The 25,542-nt window shown below is 38.5% G+C and overlaps 1 protein-coding gene across 1 annotated transcript in view; it reads left to right on the top strand.

The window, feature by feature from the left end:
- The first annotated feature begins 14,330 nt into the window (after window positions 1–14,330).
- The window catches only part of BEST3 (bestrophin 3), a 39,910-nt gene continuing 28,698 nt past the window's right edge, over window positions 14,331–25,542 (top strand). The window contains exons 1-3 of the mRNA XM_008588569.1: window positions 14,331–14,482; window positions 18,106–18,200; window positions 18,652–18,885. Of these exons, the coding sequence (XP_008586791.1) occupies window positions 14,331–14,482; window positions 18,106–18,200; window positions 18,652–18,885 (481 nt within the window). The remainder of the gene's footprint in view (window positions 14,483–18,105; window positions 18,201–18,651; window positions 18,886–25,542) is intronic.

Here is a 25,542-nt window from a genome sequence, read left to right as displayed (position 1 = left end):
GGGAGGGGGGTTTCGGTAATGGGCCACAATAATCAACCTCATTGTATATCGACAAAATTAAGAAAGAAAAAATAAATAAATAAAAATAAATGTGCAAGAAATATTGCACATTTATTAATGACAGAAGTAATAATTTCAATATTGAAATATTGCAGAGATTTTTAAATAGTTTCTAAAAGACTTAGAAAAAGACCATCTAACCTAGAGAAGTGACAGCAATGCTGACAGATATTACAGTCATCCTACTTTGTACTATTTAAATACCACTTATCCTATTCTTGATAGGCTTGAATGCTTGGTTTCAGATGCCTGTGACTCATATTTGTAAATAATTAATACAAGTATTAAAAGAAATTGCATCAACATTTGAATGAAAAGTGCACATACCCCAAACATTTTTCTTTTTTTTTTTTTTTGTCTTTTTCCGTGTCCGGCAATGGATCGCAACCCTCAGTGTTGCCCCCGTACCGGACCGGGGACCGGCAACGGGATCGCAACCCTCGGTGTTGCTCCCGCGCCTCGCTCAGCCAGTGAGCGGGAACCGGTCTGTATGTGGGATCCGAACCCTTGGGAGGGAGCGCCGCCGCGCTTCCCAAGCGGCGCACTATCCAGTGCGCCACCGGGCCGGCCCCAAACATTTTTCTTTTTTAAAAAAATCAATCTTTATTGAAAACAATCATGCATCAAAATCCTAGGAGAATTCAATATAACCAAATATTTTTCTGAGTTCTGTCCTTAAGAAATAAGACATTGGGGAAACAGTTACACCCATCTTCTTCTTTCTCTTTCCCAGACATAGGGAAAGACCTTCACTGAGGGATGGTCTCGTGCAGTGTCCTAGGAACCCCAGGGCCCAGCTCAGGTAGGCAAGTAATTAGGGGCTGAAAATTGTTGCAAATCTGGAGATCTATATGAATTTGCCAGTGACTGGCAATACAAATTTGAGAAGCTTAGAGAAAGAGGAGATGGGGGTCAGCAAGGAAAGAGATAAATACAAACATGGGGAAAATGAGAGGAACAGATATAGGTAGAGGACTATAGTGGCATGAAAGTCACAGCACATAGGTTAGATTCACCTATTTCAGAAGGAAGTCAAGCTACTGAAGAGATCCCTGGGCTGTGGTGGAAACAAACAAAATGGCTTATTTCTAAAGGCATGGAACTGTTGAGTAAGTCTGAGCCAAAAGGCATAAAGTATGGCAAAAAAAAAAAAAAAAAAAACCATAAATAAGCTTCTCAGATAGTCTATTGCTTCCTGGTTAGAATAATTACACACTCCACTGGACAGCAAATGAGATAAGTAATGAACTTATCTACATATGTGAACTTGACCTGTAGTTACTCCTGCTTTTTCTCTACCAGAGGGATTCAATCGCTAAAGGCATCTATAGTTGCAAACCAGCAGAAGTGAATGTTGTCATCAAACAGACTAGCTATGATGCTGGATGTGTTCTGAGTATTTCTTGTGCCCTTTAGCACCCTAGACTCACTTCAGCCATCAAGTTAGTATTGAGTCTCCCTGAGAAGTGAAATAAATATTGCATAGGGAGAAGGGGGAAAGATTCAGATAGGTGGGGATAGACAATGAGCTGTATGAAGGGAGCGGGTTTGCTAATGCACCTCAGAGAGGATGGGTCTTTCTTCCTGACCCTTCAGTGACACTGACCCTCTGTTATTCCCTAAGTACACTGTGCTGTTTCACATCTTGGTATTAATGCTGCTCATCATAGCAGACTGTAATTTCTCCCTGCCTGACAGTGATTTATTTATATGTCTGTCTTCCCATCTAGACAGTAAATTCTTTGAAGGCAGGCACGGTGCCTTATTCATATGTACACAACGCATAGCTATGACATAGTATCTTTTTGTTGAGTGAAGGAACCAAATGTTCAAATACATTTTTTCCTTTTCTTACCCTATGATACTTTTTACCTAATAAATCTTTTTGACTTATGAAACTTTCTCAAAGGCCATAAGGTAAGATAGAATGCATTGTTTGTGCTCAAAATCCCTTCAGCCCCTGTAATAGTCAATGGAAATTTATGTGATCTGATTAATAATGTCACCACCTATTATGTCACCAAACCTCCAGAGTTGGGCATGGACTGGAAGGTGGACCCACCAATTAAAAGAGGCAGAAGAACATGTGAGTGCTTTACACAAGTAATAAACTAATATAAATACCTTAAAAAGTTATTTAAAATTCATATCTTGGAACCAGCCCTAACGTAGAGGCTCTTAATTTGGGGTCCATGGATACTTAGCAAATCCAGGGATGAACTTCAAGGATGAACCACACAAAAAAATGAGGTATATGAATATATGTACATTTGAGATAGGAGGTGATCCATAGCTCTCATTAGATTCTCAAAGGAATCTATGATCCAAAAATAATGCAATTAATTTCTTCACGGACATATTTGCAGAAGCATAAAAAGAAATATACACAAAGATGTTCATCACAGCACAGTTTATGAGAATGAAAAATTGGGAACAACCTAAATGGGTTGCAACAAGGGAGTGTTGAGCACATATATAAAATGTATGCAATATGCAGCATACAGATCGCAGCATATGGTTGAATAAAAGAGCAGGTCACCACACAACATGTGCAACATGATCTCAGTTATGGAAATAATATGCATGTATATCCAAGCATAGAATGTGTGTAGGCACAGAAAGACAGTCACCAAATATTAACAGTTATTGCTGAGTGGTAAAAATTGGGATTTTTTTCCCTTCTTCTTATACTTTCTAATTTGTGTGAATTTTTACAGTGGACATGTTGTCATTTTGACAAAAAAAGTAATATTTTTAAGGATTGGAGGGGTTACTTAGAGAAATGTAAGGAAGGCAGAACCATAATTGGCAACTAATAGAAACTTGTAAATTATTAACCTTATAGTTGGCATCAAGGAGAGCACTGCTGCCCTCCAAGTAGACAATGGAATGGGATGAATTATTAATAAGGCTGACCCAATGTAGCAATTCCTACATCCTAGTTAAACATGTTCAGAAGAAAGTGACAACTGGTCTTGAAAGCTCTTGGCTCCATCTAGCTCATTGTGAACTGGTTTTTCTGTGAAGACACAGAGCTCTGTACAGGAATAAAACCATGTGTAAGAGGCAGAGATAATTGCATGTTATCACTTGTGGTTGCACCAATCAGCCTGGTATGTGGCACAACTAGTTCCTGCAAGAGCTTGAATCATCTGAATGAGATAAGAATCTTCTTTTCTCCAAGGTGGACAAAGACCCACTTTCAACCTTATGTTTGAAATGTGAGACATTCATTTGTGAGATTCAAACCTTTTTTCAGAAAGACTATGTATGGATGCACATTTGCCATGAGTAAGTGCTGGCCCTTTCAATATTTCTTCATTAAAGCCCTCTGGTGTGCTGTCACAGGAATCTGCCTCAAAAGCTAGGCATTTTCAAAATGTCCCTTTGTTTGGTGCCCCAAAAGTTTTCACACCCTGAGGTCATGCACTATAGTAATGTGTAAGACGGGTGAGAGGTATGCTTTTCTTTTGTCAAGTGGGAGAAGGACAATTATGAAAAGGAAAAGCAGATTAATGTTAGAAGTAAGTATGTATAAGGAAGTTGTAGGTCTGGAAAATGATTCACTTAAAGTTACTCATGCCCATTTACCTCCTTGAAACTCTTGTGTATACCAGAGGTATATGTACTTCAGTTTGAAGGCCTTTGCTTTAGTTCACCCCCATTTATTTGTACATATGGAAAGTGAAGCCCAGTGCAGGTGCCAAGCCAAGACTAGAACCTAGGTATTGCGACTTTCAGACCAATGGGTTTTCAGCTCTACCAAACTGCCTTTCATTGTGACTTTGCTTAACTCTTCTTACTTCTTTGAGGCTTATTTTCCTCATCTGAAAAATGGGAGGGGTGGACTAGGTGATCTCCATGCTGGATACCTTTCCTTTATGCTTCTGGATTCACTCTCCAACCTTCTCCACCCTGCTCTGGGCCCCTAGAGATGGATATGTTTTAACTGCATCAGTGGGCTCCCTTGGCCTCTGGCTTCTGATTTGGTTCAGTCAATGGGAGGTCCTGGCAAGAGTTTGAAAGGCAGAAGTGGAGTAAAGTTGGACTGACTATTTGTTCACTTGGTTCCCCTGGTTGGTTACTGTGGGCTGGTTGTGCCCTACCCCTGAAGGCCACAGATCCTGCCTGATATTCTTTTCATTCATGTATCTCTCTGGGTTCCAGTAACTTTTCCCTTCCCTCTGTCATTCAGGCATAGGGGTAGTAACATTTTCCCAGATAATTACATCCCACTGGATCCACACTGGATCCTCCCACCCACCTCCTGCCCCACTGTTTCCCTGTTTAGATTGAATCTTTTCTCTAGGTAAGAAGAGGAACCAGAGGCAATTCAACAGTCCCAATTTTCTTCGTTAATCCATTAAACACTTTTTGAAAGGAAAAGTTAATGATGTCAATCTAAACACATTTTGAAATTTTTTGGCCCAGTTAAATATCAAAGCAAGTAAAAAAATTTTTTTTAATGTTTTAAGTGAAAAAGACTTTTAAAAATGTTTTTAACTTTATTTTGAAAAAGTTTTTTAATTTTATATATTAAAATTTTTTAAATAGAGAAAAGTTACAAAAATAGCAGTTTCCACATACCCTTCACCCAGCTTTCCCTAATGTTAACATCTTACCTAACCACAGTGCAGTGATCAAAACCAAGAAGTCAGCATTGATTAAACTACGATTAACTAGTGTGCAGACCTTATCTAAAGTTTACCAGTTATCCCACTTTGCGTCCTAGCTAGCCCAAGATCAAGTTGTCATGTCTCCTTTGTCTCCTCCAGTCTGACAGTTCCTCAGTCTTTCTTTGTCTTTCATTACCTTGACATTTTTGTAGAATACCGGTCAGTTATTTTGTAGAATGTCTCTCAATTTATGTCTGTCTCATATTTCCTTGTGATTAGATTGAGGTTATGCATTTTGGGCAGGAATATCACAGAAGTGATGATGTGCCATTTTCATTACATCATATTAAGGGTGCATGATGTCAAGATGACTTATCACTAACAAAGTTAACTTTGGTCATTTCATCATGTGGTAGTTGGTCAGGTTTCCTCTCAATAAAGTTATTACTTTTCTTCTTCTTGTAGTTGCAAAATGTTGACAGATACTTTGGGACTAAGCAAATATCCTGTCTCTCAACATAACTTTCCCTAACTACTTTTAGTGTGTATTAATGATTCCTGTCTTTGCCTAATGGTAATTTTCTATTTCCATCATTCCTTCTATATTCATTAAAGAAGAGCTAGTCCTCTCCATTTATTTATTTATTCAATTATTTATTTATGTAAGTATTGGCTCAGGTATTTATTGTGGACTTTATGGGTTATAATCCATTTCTATGATTATTTTTTTGCTCAACTTGTCCCAAATTTCACTGTGAGCATGCACCTTCGGTTTGGCTCCTGTGTCATTTTGACATACTCCATTATTTTTAAGTATTTCCTTGGTTGCTGGCACCACAAAATGTTCAGGGTCATCTTATATTTTCCTTGGAATCAACCATTTATCTAAGGAAACCTTTACTTATTTGATCAGTCCTAGTGTACACATAAAGTAGTTTCAGAATTGCTAACCATACCTCTGTGAAAAATAAATTTACTAACTAGAGTATAATATTTGTGTACAGTTCTTTATGTCTTTAGCCTTAGAGTATACAGTCAAAATACTCTTTCCAAAGTTAGTTGGTTCTCCAACTCCTTACGTATGGTTATAATATTCATTCGTAAAGCAGTTAGGTCCATTTGTTACTCTTTGTACTCTAATTGGGATCCTTCCACATCCTGTAGATTTTAATTATTTGGAGGAGAGTATGTGAAACATTACCACGGTTCTAAGAGTCAGAGCTCTACAAAAAATGTATCAGGCCAATGTCACCCCCTTCAATTCCTACTACGCCATTCCCACTTTCTCATTCTTTCTACCTCATTCCCAACAATCCCTGAGTAACCAATCTCATTAGGTTTATCCTTTTAATATTTCTTCTGTACAAATGAGCAGATATGTGTATATTTTGTCTGCCCTTTCTTTCTTTCATCAAAGGTAGCACACTATAGGTACTTTTTTTTTAATTGAGGTTCAATTCACATAACGTAAAATTAACCTTTTTTATTTTTCCTTTTTTTTTTTTTTTTTTTTTTGTCTTTTTTACTGACCGGTAACGGGATCGCAATCCTCGGTGTTGCGCTCGCACCGTGCTCAGCCAGCGAGCGGGAACCGGTCTCCACATGGGATCCGAACCCTCGGCGGGAGCGCCGCCACACTTCCAAGCGGCGCACGCTCCAGTGCGCCACCGGGCCGGCTCAAAATTAACCATTTTGAAGTGTGCAATTCAGTAGCATTTAGCTCATTCACAGTGTTGTGCAACCAACACGTATATCTATTTCCACAACATTATCATCATCTTAAAAAACATCCTCATACTCATCAAGCATTTTCTTCCCTTTTCTCCCTGCCTGTAGCCCCTGGCAATGACTAATCTGTTTTCTGTCTCTGTGGATGTACCTATTCTGGACATTCAACATAAATGCAATCATAAAACATGTGACTTTTTGTATCTGGTTTCTTTCACTTAGCATAATGTTTTCATGGTTCATCCATGTTGCAGCATGTGGCAGTACTTCATTACTTCTTATGGCTGAATAATATTACGGTATGAATACATCACATTTTACTTATCCATCCATCAGTTGATGGTGGGTTGTTTCCACCGTTTGGCTATTGTGAACAGTGCTGCTATAAATATTCATGTAAAGTATTTGTTTGAATATCTGTTTTCAATATGTTGGGGTATATAGCTAGGAGTAGAGTTGCGGGGTCATATGGTAATTTTATGTTGAACGTTCTAAGGAACCACCAAGCCATTTTCCACAGCAGCAACACCACTTGACATTTCCACCAGCAGTGTACAAGGGATCCACTTTCTCCACGTCCTCACCAACAGTTGTTATTTTCTGGTATGTTTGTGTATAGCCATCCTAGTGGGTGCAAGTGGCATCTCATTGTCATCTTGATTTGCATTTACCTAATGACTAGTGATGGTGAGCATTTTTTCATGTGTTTATTGACTATAGGTACTCTTGCACTTTTTTTTCACCCACCAGTGTACCCTGGAAATTGCCCTATATCAATCCATAAATATTTTTCTTACTCTTTTTTGCAGCTGCATGGTACTCCATTCTGTGGATGTACCATGCTTTATTCAGCCTATCCAATGTGTTGGCATTTGTGTTCTTTGCAACATTTCATAATTACAGATAATGCTGCAATTAATAATTTGGCACATATGTATTTTTTATCATTGGAGGTGTACTTTAGGTGAATTCCTAGAAATAAAGTTGCTGGGTCAAAAGGTAAGTTCATATGTAATTTTATTATATATTAACAAAATTATCAAGGAACAATTTTGGTTCTCTTAAACAGTCTAATGATAAATACAAAAATATAAACTTTTTCTAGAGGAAGAAACAACCCCCTGGCTTTTTACCATGAGGAAAAGGAAACTTGTATAAAATTTACCTTTTCCTTTTATCTTCTTATAACAAGATAATGCTATGCTGAAGGAAAGTAGCTTTGTCAGAGCTCAAACATACCTTATGTTCCTAATGGCAGGATTTTATATTTTGATAGGATGCCATGAGGTCTGGTAGAAACTGAGTCCTATGAATAATGCTTTACGCAACTCATTTTTGTGTTTTTAATTTAATCTAATTATGTATCTGTGAGAAAAACAGGATGAAAGAGAATATGAGTCATCCCAAAAGTATCAGGGTATGTAGGGGGTGGTAAGAGGTGAAGAGAGCAGGTGTACTTAATTCTCAACTTAATTCCATTTTTCTCTCACAGAAATATTAAAATATATCCAAATGTGCCCAGAGATACCACCTTCAGGGTGGATCTGGACATTCACATCTCTTATGTACTATTACTCTGCTGTTGGGATTTAGTCATTAAAATTCCACTAAAGGACCTTCATAATTTAATCTTCACCAAAACTCATATCCCCTATCCCAGGGCATTCAAAGTCAAGAAACCTGGGGCACCTTATGAGCCACAAGAATGATATCATCACCACCCAGACCATTAGCAAAGAACATTTACTGTGTTCACCCTTTCATTATTATTATTTACTGTTTTCTTAAGGGATATTCAATGCATTTGTCACTTGCCACGTGAGTGCTCATTCCCATGCCTGTAACATATTGATGGTATGGAGTAGTCAGCATGAGTGGAAGAAATCTATTTATATCTGCCTCTATCCATTTTCAAATATTATATTGCCATTTAATGTGCAGTAGTCTCCTGGTCTGAATCTCCTTGAGGTCAGTAAAGAAGGAAAAAGGAAAGTAAAGAAAGAAGGTGAGAGGCAGTATTCCAGGTGGATTGGCTGGAAGAGGCCAATCACATCCCTACTCTAAGTTTCTGATTTAATTAGCTAAAGATACAGAAAGTCAGAAAAGAGGTAACCACACAGAATGAAAATAAAGCATTCCACAGTATGGAAAGAATGTGAAGTCAGTACTCAGTAACATCTGTCACCCTGAGTAACATCTGTCACTTTCTGGAGTGCTCTAAAACCCATACCTCTTGAGGAAAAAAGTTGAGTCTTCTTTAAATTATTCTATAAAAATTATTCACATGAAAAAAAGGGCTAGACATCTGAATAAAAATATATGTTTACTTATTCATTCCACAAATACTTATTGAGTGCCTACTATGTGCCAGATACTTTGCTGAGCTTTGGATATAAAGCAATTAACAAAGTAGTCATGGAACTTGTCCTCATGAAATTTACATTTGTGAGAAACAGTGGAAGTTTCTCTGGGCTCTTTTTAAATTTATGCATTCAATAAGTATTTATTGAACTAGGCACTATTGGAGATATTTTGTTTTCTTCAGTGAATAAACAGACAGCTCCCTGCCCTCATGGAACTTCCATTCTACTAGGATGAGATAAACAATAAACAGGTGGAATATGTTTGAGGGAAAAGATTAAGAGTTCAGTTTTGGGCATGTTGGGTTTGAGATGCTGTATTAGTCTATTTTCTGCCACTCATAACAGAATACCTGAAACTGGGTAATAAAGAAATGAAATTTATTTCTTACAGTTTTGGGGTCCAGGAAGTCCAAGGTCCAAGGGGCATATCTGGTGAGGGCCTTCTTCTTGGTGGGGACTCTGTATGGAGTCCCGTGGCAACACAGGGTATCACATAACCAGGGCAGGGCAAGAGCTTCTTTGTTAATGTGCTCACTTGCTCTCCTTATAAAACCACCACTCCACATCCATGATAATGCATTGATCTGTTAATCCATTAATAGGTTAATCCATTCATGAAGGCAGGGCCCTCACGATCCAATCTCCTCCTAAAGACCCCACCTTTCAACACTGCCATATTGGGAATCAAGCTCCTGCGTGAGCTTTGGAGGGGACATTCAGACCATGGCAAATGTTTATGGGAATATCAAGTACTGGTGAAGTTGAGTGCATGATCTGGGCTGCAGGTATAAATTTGAAAGTGGCATCAAATCAGATTTTTTATTGCATATGATTAAATATGAAAATACTGATGTTGTTTTAAAAATACAAAATTATATGGAACAAGAACTGAAGGTTTTCCTTCATCCCCTTACTCCAAATCCACTACCCTCCCCAGCAGTAACCACTACTAAAGAGCTATTATGTGTTAAGAAACTAAAAAGATGTCTGAAGAATGCCCAATCCACCATATTATAGAACCAGAACCAACAACTGTTGTTCATTTCCACATGCATTTAACTGCATAAGAAAAGGTGTGTTAGAGTTGTACCTATATTTATGCATAAAATCCTATTTACCCATATAGTACTGAAATTTCTACTACCTTCTACCATAAGGGCAGTGAAGTAACAGAATTTCACAGCTGTCTGAAATAAAGAATATACTTGGATTTACAAGCCTTTTCTGGTGAAATTAAACTAATTTTAATTGGTTCTATGTTGCAATTTTTTTTTTCCTTAGCAATCTGGAATTTATGAGCTGAACAGTAACATCCATTTAAGAAATGTCATTGATTATAGAGTACAGGATACATTTTCAGCACCATAGTCATAACTCTCTAGACTCTAAGCTTTCATCTCTAAAATAGAACAAAGTTTCCATACCTTCCATTAGAAAAAGATAACCTTCAGAGTTTGAACTAATGCATTTCTGTTTTGTTGAGTTGGCAGTTACTCTATGCAGGGAAAGTAATGATGACTCCTCAAATATCCAGTGTCTTAAGAGTTTAGAGCTTCAGCTCTGATAAAACTCAATAGTCTTTCTACCTGTCAGAGTTCACTATTTCTCCCCTGAAATCAAAGAGAAAAGTTAATTGAAGATATTTCCCCCTCTCTGGTTTGATTTTTGGCGGAATTCTGCATCCAATGACATGTATCAGAGACCTCCGCATACCTGGGAGCCACGTCACTTACCCCAACTAGCTGCTTGCTATGCATTTTGTATCCATCGTGACAGCCAGTAAATAGAATAACCAAGAAAGAGTAGCTTACCATCCAAATGGGCCAGTAAAAACTTACCTTTAGGAAAAAAAGATCACTGTAGATGGTTCTCAAACCAACCAAACCTGGGCATTCTGCTGTGGAAAAAAATTGACTGTTCTCTATGTTTACTCTATGAATTTTTCTTGAACCTTTGGCACTGACTACTTTTACTTGTGAGATTAAAGAAATCCTTGTGACTCTTTTCTAAAAAGATTCAGCACATAGCAAAATGAATAAATGTCAGAAACAAGTATTAAAAGAAAAACTGAACATCAGCCAAGCGTATTTAATTCAACAACTTGATTTTTTATGGGCACATAAGCTTCCACTTGTGATTTTTTTTTATCCATTTTTGCTGGTAAACTGTCCCTATTTGCAGGATGAAATAAAACATACAAAATTTCCTGGTGCCCCGCCAAGTCGCACGTCACCTGAACAAATTAGAGAATCATGTTCTGTAGCCTTTGTTCTTCATGAGCAAACGGGTTCAAAGGACAAAAGAAAAGTCATATCAGACTTCTCTACCCTCCTTCTGCTCTCTACCCCACCCCTCTTCTCTTCCTTCTGGTGGTAGTTTTCCTCTGGGCTGTTTCTCACCATCCTTCCACAGCATTCCCCCCACCCACCATCCCAGTTCATACCAGAACAACCATAATAACCTTCAGATGAATTCCCATCCTATAGTCCCTGCCCACTCCAATCCATCACACACTCTTCTGATAGACTCACCTTTCTGCAACACAGATTTTTTTCAAGCCCTTTTCCTGTTCAAAAACGTTTACCGACTCCTTATTCCCCATTTAATAATGCCCAGAAGTCTTAGGTTCAGAAACAAATCCTCCAAAATACAACAATTTCTGGTCTTCGGTTAATATTTGAATGTAAAGGTTTGTCTGCACATGACTATGTTCAGCCAAGCACTCAAAAGAAATTTGGCAAGATATTTCTCACGTAAATGGAGTAATAAATCAGGTTAAAATGAATGTGGGGCTTTTTAAATAGCTGGCTCTCCTTTAGGAGGTGATAGTGGCCACCTAAACTTGTTATTGTTGTTACTGTTTTCTGTTCCCTTAAGGAACAAAGGGTGACTTATCTTGACATCTATGGATGTTTTTCCACAAAAGTAAACATTTTTTGCAGTCGTTTTCTTTAAACTTAAGATACGATGCTTGGTGCACAAGTTACTTTAGAAGATTGGGAAGGTCCCAGGAATTGGCCCTGAAATTATTTATTCCATTATTTGAAGAATGTTAATAAGCTGTCTCTTTTAAGAAGGAAAATATGTAGGCATAATCAACCTAAGAGAAAATGTTTTGAATAATTTAAAAATTCTCCTAGCTGACCATGAAAGGATAACAAATGTAATGAATCAATGTGTTACCATTTTCCACTACACTAAGCCATTGTCTGTCCTAATTCTCTATGCTCTTTTAAAACACACATGCACAAACACACATACACACACACACGCACACACACTCACGTACTCACACGCTTGCTGCTTTTAATGGACAAGCATTTGCAATACCTCTCAAATAAGCAAAAATCCTGTTTATGTTCTTGTCTGTCCCAGTTTATGGCTTCATAAGAATTTTTTCTTCATTTCAAGCACAAAAAAATACTGTCCTGATTCCCTTTTATGGCTGGTAGAACCTCTTCCTTGAACTCTTCAGAACTCTTTAGGGGAAAATGGACCTTTCTTTTTTGATCCCAGGGTGAAGTCAAAATGAAACTAACGGACTTAAAGGGCCCAGCATCCTTCATGTCACTGCCGACTTCTCATTCATAGGGGTACTTTGGGTGGCAGGTGGAGTTATAATTATAGACTAGAAAAAAGCAACATCAGCAGCTGTTGCTTCTATTTGTTCCCAGCTATAACTGTCATCAGTGGGCAAATTGGCATAAACAGGCCTCCACAAGTGGAAAAACATTTAACTCCTGTACTAGTCACACTCTGGGTCCTCTCAGTAGCCAGAGAATGGAAAGAAAATCTGACTGTGCATGAGGGAAGGACAAACTGAGAGCAAAGAACCGACTTGAAGGCACCTCTTCAGGGGGAGCCTGAACTTTGAAGATTTTCTTTCCTGTTGGAGACTCCAAACCAAATAAATAGGTTAGTGCACAGAGTAAACCTATGCATTTTAATTCTGACCTCTATTCTCTGTGATCTTAGGTTTTTTGGGTTTTGGGGTTTTCTTTGGCAAGGCTTGAATAGAAGGGTGAACTATTAAATGAAAGAAAGGAACGTTACTTGAGGACTGTTATTTAAAACTACTATGCCCATGAGAACAAATTATGAAATGAGCTTAATTTATTATGCTCCTCTCCCAATTTTGGCTGTATTTATGTTATACAAATAGACAAGGCAAAAATGGAAAAATGAAACTAGTTTTGTGGCTTAAGTCCCATCCTTTCATAATGCCACTTACTTATGCCAAAAGGCCTGGTTTATTCAAATCAATAATATTGAAGGCTAAGTTTGTGATTTTAAAAAAAAAAATGTTGTGAAGGTAGCTCCAGAGTTTCATTTCCTTAGGTAAAATTGGCAAATTACAGTTAAATTGTTTTCCCAGCTCTGAATAAAGACAGAAAATTTTCTTGTTTATGATAAAATGTGTGATTTAGGTAAGAAATCTGCTATAGAATTTTTTTGTGTTTGTCTAGCAAAATTCTACCTAAAAGCGCCATGATTTCAATCTAAGTAGCTCTGTAAGACTCTTCTCATAGATCTTTTTGAGAAAATCAAGATTTCAAAGGAATCTCATTTTATGTGCATATGCTCCATGTTTGCCAGTAGTTGAGCAGGATCTCAAACAAAGATTACCTTTGGTCCATCTATCTCAAAGCCTCAGTATCTCAGTGAAAAGTGATGGAATTCTGAAGAATTCACTGAAAACTAGGCTTCGGGGCCCAGTGCTCATCCTACCACATTCATGGAATGGATCCACATAGAAAGTCTGCTAAATAAAGGCCTCATTTTGTTCAGCTCCAAATTTTGTTCAGCCCCGAACAGAAAGTGAATCATCCATAAGCATTTTACAGGAGACTTTTCATCACGAAAGCATTCCTTTCTTATCACTGTGACCGGACTTTTTGGCTACCTTTTGAAGTGCATAGAGTGCTAACTATGTACTCAAAGATCCACTAGAGAGATACCCACATCCAATCAAAGCCACCAAAAGTAACCCATTGATTACATTCCCACAATGGCCTTGCTTCTTTCCAACAATATTTCCCAATTTCTAAAAAGAGAGCCATAACGTCCCCTTAGGAAGTTTAAGGATGAAATAAGTAACTCTCCACATACTTGAGCAAATAGAGGCCCAAACAATAAGTTTGGCCACTGCTTTTAAAAATGTAGATTAATATAGCATACCAATATTCTAAATCCTCCCATGGATTAAAAAATATATATGATAGGTGACATAACAACATTTCTCACATGTCTCATTTATTCATTCAACTATTTATTGAGCAATGGCTATATAATAAAATTTAGCACTTAAGGCAAGTTCAAGATTTCTAATATCACTTTTCTCAGAAACTCCTTTTCTTCCCTTTTCTGCTAAAAGATCTGGCATTAAGATGGTGGTTATCCACAAGTTCTAAATTACACAAACCTCTCAAGAAAGGCAAAAAGGGGATATGGTTGACTGGATTCTGGTTCAGGTTTCCTTTGATATAAAGATTTATGCCCTGTCTTAAACACTACTTTTTATTTGTGTTTTCTCTTCTTGCTCTTCTAGAAAAAACTATCCAAGATGACTGTCACTTACTCCAGTAAAGTAGCAAATGCGACTTTTTTTGGATTTCATAGGTTACTCTTCAAGTGGAGAGGCAGCATCTACAAACTGCTGTACAGGGAATTTATTGTTTTTGCTGTTCTTTACACAGCAATAAGTTTGGTGTACAGGTACTTTCCTTTGCATGTCTCTTTAAATGGCCATCAAATATTATGTAAGAATACAGTGTCAAAAATCTGAACCCTTTGGTCACCACTGACTTTTGCATTATGTCACCTCGTCCTTTGCATGAACCTCTCTGTTGTCTTCTCCTCAGGACAGGGTATTTTAATCCACTTCTAACTATTCTTAAGATGTTAAATAAACTCTGTTTGTTTCAGCGGGCTCTCATTCCATCCCACATTAACTGATCATGATGAAGTATAGTCGTGCTCCAAGAATGTTGCTATAGGCATAAATTGGAAGATTTATACTTAGATCCTTACATGTGATGATTTTTTTTTTTTTTTTTTTTGTCTTTTGTCTTTTTCCGTGTCCGGCAACGGATCGCAACCCTCAGTGTTGCCCCCGTACCGGACCGGGGACCGGCAACGGGATTGCAACCCTCGGTGTTGCCCCCACGCCTCGCTCAGCCAGTGAGCGGGAACCGGTCTGTATGTGGGATCCGAACCCTCGGGCGGGAGCGCCACCACGCTTCCCAAGCGGCGCACTATCCAGTGCGCCACCGGGCCGGCCCACATGTGATGATTTTGAATGGGCAAAGCCCACAGACAAATAGTTATTTGTGCTTCTCTCAACCATGTCATTCTGTTTGAATTTGTAATTTGACTACTCATAGAAACTACATATGTAATTAACATGTTCATGAATGACAGGTATCAGGCAACTTCTCTCCTTTTTCCTGGAATGACAGGATGTTATCCACAATGGTTCCCACCAACCTTACCAGTACCTCTACAGAAGAAAAGGCCTAGAGACTAATTTATTTTCTTTATATCGTCTGAGTTCAGGACATGTTATGTTCACAAAAGGAGGTGCTTACTCTTTATAACATCACAATCTATGCCTGTCAGATTGACAGAAAATTCAAGCAATATCATGTCCAAGAAATATTTCAGATTGACAGAAAATTTGAGTAATATCATGTCCAAGTCCTACTTTTATGACTAAAAATAATAGTCTTAATAAAATTTTATCAGTATGATAAAAGGGAATCTTTATGAGGTTTTTTTTTTTATTGAAAGTGAATGCATACATTTCTTCTCTGGTGGAAGCTAAAAGTTAACATAGGAAAGCTAAAGGTTTTTGAGGCTGTATTTCCACCTTTTCTGTGTACATCAGTTTGTTATTTTTCTTCTGCATACAGATGAACAAATTGGTGTATCATTGTTCTCACTGACATACTTCCTTGCAGCAACAAGACCCTATTTGGAGAAGAAGGATATTAATTTAGCTGGCTGATAATTATTGAAAGTAAAATAGGAAGAGCTATTTTGCTGCACATCAAAACTACCATTGATATACATTTTGGCAAAATATCTTTAGAGGGAAAGTCTTATCAGCACCACACTCTCCCAGGTTTTTTTTTTTTTTTTAAAGATGACTAGTAAGGGGATCTTAACACTTGACTTGGTGTTGTCAGCACCACGCTCACCCAAGTGAACCACGGGCTGGCCCTGAAAGTCTTAGTAAGAAACTCTAATAACTTTTCAGATATGTTGTATAATATGGTATTATTTTGACAATTTATTTTTGTATCACCTAAGCCTTGAGAATATGAACTGGTGGAAGACACAATGATGTTTCAGGATAATTATCTCATTAGTTTATTTTTATTAATGTGCGTTTATTGCTGCTACTGCTGCTTAGAATAGAACAGCCCTTAGAACAGTTGTAATGTAGCTGCAAACGTTCCTTGGGGCCTCAACTTTTGCTCCAATATCATACTTATACCCCACAAAACAGTATGCATACGTTTTCTCTAAAGACCAAAGAGTGCTTACGTTAATAGCAATAATGATTAGTTCAAGTCATCCTTCGTTTTTTAAAAATTCAACTATAAAGCCTTGCAAAATAGATCCTTATATCTTAATCAAAGGTACACCAAGAACTATGGGATGAATTTGTCAAGAAGTCAAACATACCTGTGCAAAAATATAAACATAATTCCGTTCTCATGTCTACTAGTGACCCTAAGTTTGTTTTATTAATCCTATTATAAGTAAATAATTGTACTTAAAAATCATGAGGCAGAACCAGAATTTATTAATTTAATTAATATCTCTTCCTATTTTTGAAGAAATTTGACAAAATAATCTTTGTAGTACTTTCTAGCTATTAAAATTTCTATGTGTCTATTAGCTCAATGTTTTTTCTTTGTCCAATTATTAATAATACCAATCATTTTATTATAACTAAATATGGGGCCATAAGTTAACTAGTTTTATATACATGATATTATTTAATCCTTACAATATTCCTGATATATAGGTATTATCCCATTACAAATGATAAAACTGAGGCTCAGAGAGAGCTCAAAGTCCAAATCTGCAAGTGACAGACCTGGGATTAAATCTAGCTTTGTCTGACCCTAAGGTTCATGCTTTCCACATTTAAATCCTTTTTGATCATTTCTGTTTGAGTATCAGAAATCGTTCTGGCTGTAACTTGTCATCAGAATGACCCTGATAGGCCTGTGCAACCAGTCAGTGCCTCTCTTGTCAGCTTTCCCTGACTTCAGTCACTCTGACACCTCCTCCAAAGCTGGGGCAGGAAATCCAAGCCCACCCGGTACCCCACACACCTTCTTTGTCAGTAGCAGCTCCCAACAGTTCTCCACCTGCCATCTGATTGGTTGCCCACTGTTACCTCATTATCCTTCTGCTTCCTTTATCAAAATTCTACTGACCAAATAGGCCTTTGATGCTGTTATAATGGATCTTTCCTAAGGTTCCTTCCTCCTTTGGAACAGTTGCACTCATTGATTTATGCAAATTCATCTGTGTGGGTTCTCTTTCTGTATTTTGAGCATTATTTTTAACCTCCCTTGAGACATTTCTTCTGACTCTGAATACCTGCCTACAACATAAATATCATAGCAATTCTATTAAATGCACTTATCTTTAACAATACCAAAAAATGTGTTTGGGCAGGTTAGGTCAGATCTATAATATAGATTTTGAGACAGTGACTAAATTTAATAATAAAAGTTTACACTTCTCATTGTTAAATCTGCTTTATTTTATGTTTCAAATAATGGTGGGCTTTAAAATGAATAGCTATAATATTCCTTGAAGTATAACATGTATAATAAAGAATGTACTAAATAGTATATTCAGGAGAAAGTAAGATTAAGAGGTCAAATTCAGGGTTATTATTTAACAATCACTGTACTGAATAATGCTAATCTACACTTAATCAATCCACCCTCTTTTGTTTAAGTATTTCTGATGAATAATTGAAAAATGGCCTATTTTATGACACATATTGTTTTAAATACAATGAGTCAGTCATATAAAACTTTAAAATATAAAATTTTAAAAATAAAATAGTTAATAAATCCCAGTATTTAAAGGCCAATAACATTTACGTACTAAAAACTTCAGTACTTGAAACATTAAGCACTTGAAAAGCTTTTGAGACACATCAGCTTATGTAAAAAGGAAAAAGTTATTTATTGTTCCCCTTAAAAAATAAGTTTATTTGTGCTTAATTGTTTGACCTTAATGTCACTTGCAAAGCAGGTCCAGAAGTATAATATCATAAAGGGCTGTGCATTTTATTTTTGCTCCAGATTGTTACTTACAGGAGCCCAAAAACGTTACTTTGAAAAATTATCAATTTACTGTGACAGATATGCTGAACAAATTCCAGTAACCTTTGTACTTGGTAAGTATAGGTCACATGCACAATGCAGCCACACTGCTGTCTCCTTTAGGATGACACTGATGACTCTGCATGGGAGTGTTTCCAAGCTGGGAGGCATGCCTGAAAAGCCACCGCTTGCAATAGAACCAGAATCATCCACAAGGTTTGCCTTCAGGGCTGCTTTCGCTAAATTAACACCAAACGAGTTTGAGGTAATAATCTGCTATTGGACAATAAGCTTTCTCTTCACTAACTCTCCATTTTTGCAGTCAATATTTGAGTTCTAATACCCACTTACTGGGTGCCCTGGCATTGCCAGGCACGAATAACATTTTTTCCTGGAGAGCAAAAATCAAGGTATGGATAATGTATTTTTACAGGCCCTAAAAAGGCTAAAATTCTGCTAAAAGCATCAGTGTCACCAATGTGTCTGCTGTAAGAAATCGCCCTATAATGTCCTATTGTTCTACAGGGTTTTATGTTACTCTGGTGGTGAATCGATGGTGGAACCAGTTTGTCAATCTGCCCTGGCCGGACAGGCTGATGTTCCTCATCTCCAGCAGCGTCCACGGAAGCGACGAGCACGGGCGCATGCTCAGGAGGACGCTGATGCGCTACGTCAACCTCATGTCCCTGCTCATCTTCCGCTCGGTGAGCACAGCTGTGTACAAAAGGTTTCCAACAATGGACCACGTGGTCGAAGCAGGTATTGTCAATGGCTCTTCCTTCCACAGGCTCTTCTCAACTGAGATAGAGTCCTCCAAGATTCCTTATATTTATTCATTCATTCCAGAAACATTTATTGACTGCCTCCTGTGTGCCAGAAACAGTCTTAAGAGGCAAAGATGAATAAGACACGGTTCCTGCCCTCAAGAAGTGTACTTGAGAAGTCCGGGAGGGGAAGCAGCAGATAGTTACATTGCCTTAAAGTAAATATAATCATCATCATCATATTTATTAAAAACAATCTGTAATATTGCCTTACAGTTTTCCAGCACTTTATAGTTTATCTCCTTTTACAGCTATTTCACTTGGACCTTGAGAAAACATGAAAAATGTAGAAAACATATTCAGAGAGGTTACAACCTGCCCTGAATTACACAGCTGATTGGTGGAAGAGCCAGAATTAAAATTCAGGCTCGAAACTCCTAAGTTAATACTTTTCCCAAAGCATAATAGATTCTGGTACGAACCAGCAGTGTCGGTTTTCATCCAGGCAGACCCTAAGAGGTGGCAGTAAATGGCCATTTCAGCGTGGATCTGGTGTCTCTCCTATGCCTCAAAGAAGATGCAGTCATTCTGCCTGGGCTGCTGGACAAGTATGCAGAGAACAAATCATGTTTGAAGGATAGTTCTCTTTGGTGTGTAAATATTTAGCAAAGAAGATGTTAGACCAGCCTTCAATAGGGTGAGGATTGAGGTGATTCTTGGCACATATAGATGATATAAGAACCAGAGATGATTGTGCCTTCATATTGTACAGTCTCAAATTAGGTGGCAGTATACAGCCTCCTTTTCTGAAATGTCCTTGAAAATAGACTTTTTTTTAAGAATAATTTTTTGTTGTTTTTGGAGTTTTTTGTTGGCTCTTTTTTTGTTTGATTTTGCCTTCTTATATGTGCAATATAGATAGTGACTAAGAGCACAGAGTAAGCGTTGAGTTCTTACTACGTTACTAACTAGCTACGTGACTTTGTGAGTTTCTTAACCTTTCTGTGCCTCAGTTTCCTCATCCATGAAATGAGTTTATAGTAACATAATGGCACCTACCTCATATACCTCATCTAGGCTTGTTATGAGAATTAAATTAGTCAACATTCGCAAAATGTTTAGAGCAGTGCCTAGCACGTGGTAAGTGCTACAAGGTTTCTTGCTATTATGATGAAATCATCTAGAACCGTAACACAGCATAGCACTTTGATCACTTTAGATGACTCATTGTGGATATGACATCCCAGGTCTTCTTGATCTACTTTGACCAGGATGTTGTACAAGTAAAGGTGGAAATATCGAAGGAGGGATGTACATTATGTTGTTAGGGATACAGAGTGAGATGTGAGAACGTAATGGGGTGCAAGGAGTTGATTAAGGATTCAGGTGGAAGGTATGAATGGCTTGGCAAATGCATGGGTTTATTATGATGTAAAACCAGTAGACACTTAAAAAAAATTAACTGCCACCCCTTCTCCAAATTTAAAAGGAGAATACTGCATCAGAATGACCAAGGTGAAAATGCTACTTGGCAACTTAATTTTCCTACCTTAATGTCTATAGGATCAAATATATTAAAAATTACCACCTCTGAAGAAAAACCTAAAAACAAAGTTTTGGCCCATTCCAGATTGATGAGTTAAAGTTGATTTGGATGAATAAAGGTGATATTTCTCTGGTTCTGATGCATCCTTGGAATGAAGCGAACACATTCTGACAGGAATCAGATGCCAGGCCCAATTCTCAAAGCAAATCTCATCCTCTTAGCGTCACCTTCATATTAAAAGCTCATCAGGAGGAAGGCAGGGATGACCGACAGTGGAGAAGCCTTTGGGGCCTCTGGTCAGGCGTGAGCTCAGAGGGCTGAGCTGTGCTCAGGGGTAGCGGCAAGCTGATGTGGGGAGGCGACTAGGAGAATGGTGTGACTTCATTTCCTTTGGGTGTATTTTTCTTAATACCAAGGCCTACTGCTTGTCAAACTTGTACTAATGTCTGTCATGTACTTGCATCCAGGTTTTTTCCCTTTCAAAGGCGTCTGGAATATTGGAACACCTCTCTCTCCCAACCACCAAAACCCCTACCATTCCAAGGGAATCTCAAAATGAGTCATTCACTCCTTGATGTGCATTTAGACCAGTATGTTTCAAGGTTGGATCCATAGACCCACAGGCCCTCTACATCTCGAGTTATTTATTCAAATGCGTATTCCTGGGCCCCACATCAGACCTACTGTAGCAGAACCTTTGGATGCACAGCCTAGGAACCTGCATTTAAACATGCTCCTATGTCATTTTTTTAGACACTGGAGTTTGAGAAGTACTGAATCTTTTCTGGATTGCTTATTTTTTAAACCTTTTTCTCACCCCTGGAGCAAAAGGCTTTGGCAACCACTAATTCATCACTAATAACAAAGTAGCTACAATTAAGAAGAGTAGATTCAAGGTTTCAGCCTTGCTAGAGGCCCCAGAATTTCTAAAGAGGGGCTTCAGGGCAGCAGTCCGGTCAGAGGCTACTGTCCAGGGGATTTGAATTAGCCCTGCGTGGAGGTCACAATCATCGCTCTGACTTAAGTTGTCTGGTCGGTTTGTTTGGAGTGGCTGAAGGAGGAAGAGAGCTGAGGGGGGTATAATGAGGCTGAAGTCTTTCCAGGCGTCCTATGAGACCCCTACTGATTATCTTCATTAAAAGGTTCCTGTTGCTCTCTTTAATTCTTAAGTGTTTTCCAAAAGGCAGAAAACAGGAAGTGGGCACAGATTTTGCCCGCAGGAATACAGGATTTGTGTGTTAGGTGGCAGGATAAAGATTCTGAGCCACTGTCCTCTAAGCTGGGAGAGATGCTTCGGGGGCAGCGCTGACTCGCCAAGCTTCCTGCTCCCTCCCCAGCAGAGAGGCCAGACTCAGAGTCTGCACGTGGGGTCCATTGCCAAGTTCTGCCAGCTGGGCACATGCCTACACCACTCCCTGACTGTCCTTTGCCTGTGCCAAGGTTTCTGGGAAGAACAGGAAGTTCAGGGATAGCGGAAAATGTTTGGCAGGTCCCCTGTTTCCAGAGCCAGGGCACCTGCTCCTGCCTGAGGGCAGAGAGGACTGGTAAGTCAAGCACAGGGGGCCCCAAAAAGGTGGGGACAAAAGAAGGGGGCAATGCTTCTTGTCAGTTGATTCCTCTACATAAAATCATCTGTAAGGAAAAGTACATGTTCTCAAACTTCAGTGCACATTAGATATTGTTAAAATCAATATTGCTAAAAATGCAAATGCCGAGATACCAGCCACAAAAACTCTAATTCAGTAGGTCTGGGGTGGGGTCCAGGAATCAGTATATTTAACAAGCTCCTGAAGACGCTGAGGCAGGTGGTCTCTGGATCACACTCTGAGAAACAGCAGGCTTTAAGGGAAACGGAGCTTCCTTCCCACCTCTTCCCCCTCTTACTTCAGGGAGGGTGCTTGCCGACATAGATTCAGTGCTGGCCAGAAGGAAGCAAGTGAGAGGGTCGAGAGAATGAAGACCAGCACCTCCTTCTGAAGCGTCTGGCAATTTCTTGCCTGGAGCTGGATGGTCACTTATCTGCTTGTCCCCGAACTTTTCTTGCTTTTAAGTTGGACAATCAAGATACATTATTCTGGGAAATAAAAAGACCAAAAAGTGTGCTGCCAGAGAAATATATGATTTGGTGTTATAGGTTAAATTTCTTGAATTAAAAATAAGAAGCTTTTTATTTCTGCACATATGAAAATAGAAAAACAATTGAATTCAAAATAATGTTCTATTATGCTAGAAAACCCTGAACTGGTCTATTATCAAAGTGTTATTTACCAGAGGGGCTGCAATATAATCTCTGTTATTTTGCCTACTGGCTACAAACCTGCCCTAGAAAATTCCAGTCATTCCAATCACCTGCCCTGGAAGCTATCACTCATTCCAAGTCAAGACAGGTGCACAATTTCAGATCTTTGCTGATTCAAGTGATAAACTTGGGTGAGTGCTTCTACGAAGGTATTTAGAAAGTACTTCAAAAAGTTTGTGGACAAATAGAATTAAAAAGATAATATAAATCTTTCCACCAACTTTTTGAAGACCCCTTGTGTTATGGCATCAGACTGAATCAAAATTTTATCTAGTGTTTCACAGGCATCAGGAAAAGAAAATAGTTCTCTTCAAAATTGCTTACCAGAAGAACAAAAATAGGTTATAGGAAATTATATATATTCCTCTAAAAAAAAAAAAATTGCCAAAGGCGATACCAAACCTATTATGTATGCACTTGCTCATTCAGCAAAGATTTATTGAGTGTGTACTATATGCCTGGCACTGTGCTGGGCACTGGGAACACAGCAACACTCAAGGACAGATAGCGTCCCTGTCCTCTAGCATCAGTAAAAATCACTACAAATCTTTTCTTCTATTAACTATTTTCAGAGACAAGCACAGACATTTACTGCTAAACTTCACATCTCTACGTTGCACTTCTGTCTCTCTAAAATAGATAGGTTCCATCTACATTTGGTAGCTCATAAGAGTGGTTAGAAGACAGTAAACTTTGAGGAATAGGCACCTTTCCCTTTTCTTAAAACCCTGGAATCTTAACATGAAGTTCTTTGAACTTCCTCTATGACTAAAGGGAGACCAATGAGACCTCATTAGAATTTTTAATGACACATGATTAACAGATCAACCAAGCCCCCACTTGTCAAGTGGTTGTTGAGATAAAAGTTCTAACTTTGGATGCACTAGCTGGAAGCCTAGCCCCATTGAAGTTTCTGGCATAGATATATCACTTAATCTGCAATTTTCTCTTTTTTTTCTAAGTAAAATCAGTTGGATTTTGTACATTTCTGCCCTGCAGTCTGCTGTTGTTTCTCCTGATGCATTCTGTGGCTCTGGGGCTCCTTGGTCTCTGAAATCTCCAACTGCTCTGTGTTACAGGAGAGATGATCAAGGTGGTATTCACAGCTGTGCCAGGTTTTCCTCTGTTGGCTGAACTTTTAGAGGCTGAGTCAGTTACCCCACTAGTCTCACATCATGAGCCCGGAACAGAGAGAATGTCATCCTGTGAGTGAAACTTGACTCACCTATGCACACTTACTCCACATAGGAGAGAAAGTGCACCACAGAACTAGCCCTGCTTGAGTTAGTGGCACGGATGGATAGTCTCCGTTGGTCAGTGTTTGAAGTTTTCCCTAAGTTCTGTTTTAGAAGTTAAATAAAGGCTATTTACTCAATGTTTCTCAAAGTATTATTATAGACTACATTCATTGTATTATCAAGGGTGATTATTTAAATTGCAGATTACCAGGCAGTCTAGGGAATTAGACTCTCTAGGTCCAAGGACCTAGGAATCCTCCTTTTAAACAAGTTCCCCAGAAACACTGCAGGCTGTTTGACCCAGACTAAGAATGCTGAAATGGCCAACACTAGGGCAGTTGTTCCCAAACTTTGCTGTACACTGGGGATCTTTTAAAAATTCTGACTTCTGGTTCTCACCCTCAGACATTAGGATTCAATAAGTATGCAGTGCAACCTGGATAGCAAGAGTTTTCAAAGCCCCCAGACCATTCTAATGTACAGCAAAGTTAGGAACCACTGCACTAGGGCACATCAGTTAATTCCTCCAATTTTATCTGCAGATTGCCTCAGATCTCTTCACTCGGGGCAAATGAAATTCTGGGCCAGTTGTGCAGGTGAGGCATAAAGAGCACCAATTTTGCATATGTTGTTTCTTGTGTGTCATTGTGTAGAAGGCCATGAACTGCCAAATGGGATTCTAATTTAGGGACAGGGGTATGGCTGACTAGAGATGTTTTGTTCATATCAGAAAAATAGAGTGTCTCTGTCGCCATTCAGTATTGCTACCCCAGAAACTGATTTTACACCACCATATCCTATTTCTGGCTTTTCAAACTGTGGGTTGTAACTCATTATTGGATTCTTAAATCATTTTAGTGGCTTGTAACCAGCATTTTTAATGGAATGGAATGAAATGGAGAATAGAATGGACTGGAAAATATAAGCAAGCACATCATGTAGAAGGGCCAATAATTGTTTTGTGAACTACATATATATTACTATGGTTCGTGGTTAAAAAAAAAAGTTTGACATACCACCCTATGTGGTGATGTGATTTGCCTCAATCTCATTTGCCTCTCCTTGATTTTCCCAGTTGACAGGGATTTCTAAACCTCTTCCATTGAATTTAAAGGACAGCTGTCACTGAAGCTGGTGACTTTGTTCCACTCATTTGGAAAACACAGAGATGAAAATGAGCCAGGCACGTTGCAATCTTCCTGAAACAGTAATCCCTCTGAGATGCTGGATGCACAACTTTCTCTTTCAGAAAGAACTGGCATCAAACCTATACTGCCTTTAAGTTTCGAGATGCAAAGCTTTACATTTTTCTGCTAATAGAGCCTCACTTGAATACTCTGCTTTAAAAGCAAAAGACATCTATCTCAGCTTCAACCAAGGAAAAATAGACCAACTATCCAGCAGGCAAAATCTATGATGACCAGAATTTTTTTTTAGCAATGGATTTAATTCATCCTTTGGCTTGAGGGCAGTAAAATTTTGCATTAAAGTAGCATATCTACTCCATCAAACCACAACTCAATTTGCAAGTAAATGCAAACATATGTCTATATGTTTATATCAATGGAT

Source organism: Galeopterus variegatus, unplaced genomic scaffold (assembly GCF_000696425.1).
Source record: "Galeopterus variegatus unplaced genomic scaffold, G_variegatus-3.0.2 Scaffold4900, whole genome shotgun sequence".
In the NCBI taxonomy this organism is placed as follows: Eukaryota; Metazoa; Chordata; class Mammalia; order Dermoptera; family Cynocephalidae; genus Galeopterus; species Galeopterus variegatus.
Note: the sequence above shows the minus strand (reverse complement) of the source record. Positions and strands in the feature narration are given on the sequence as shown.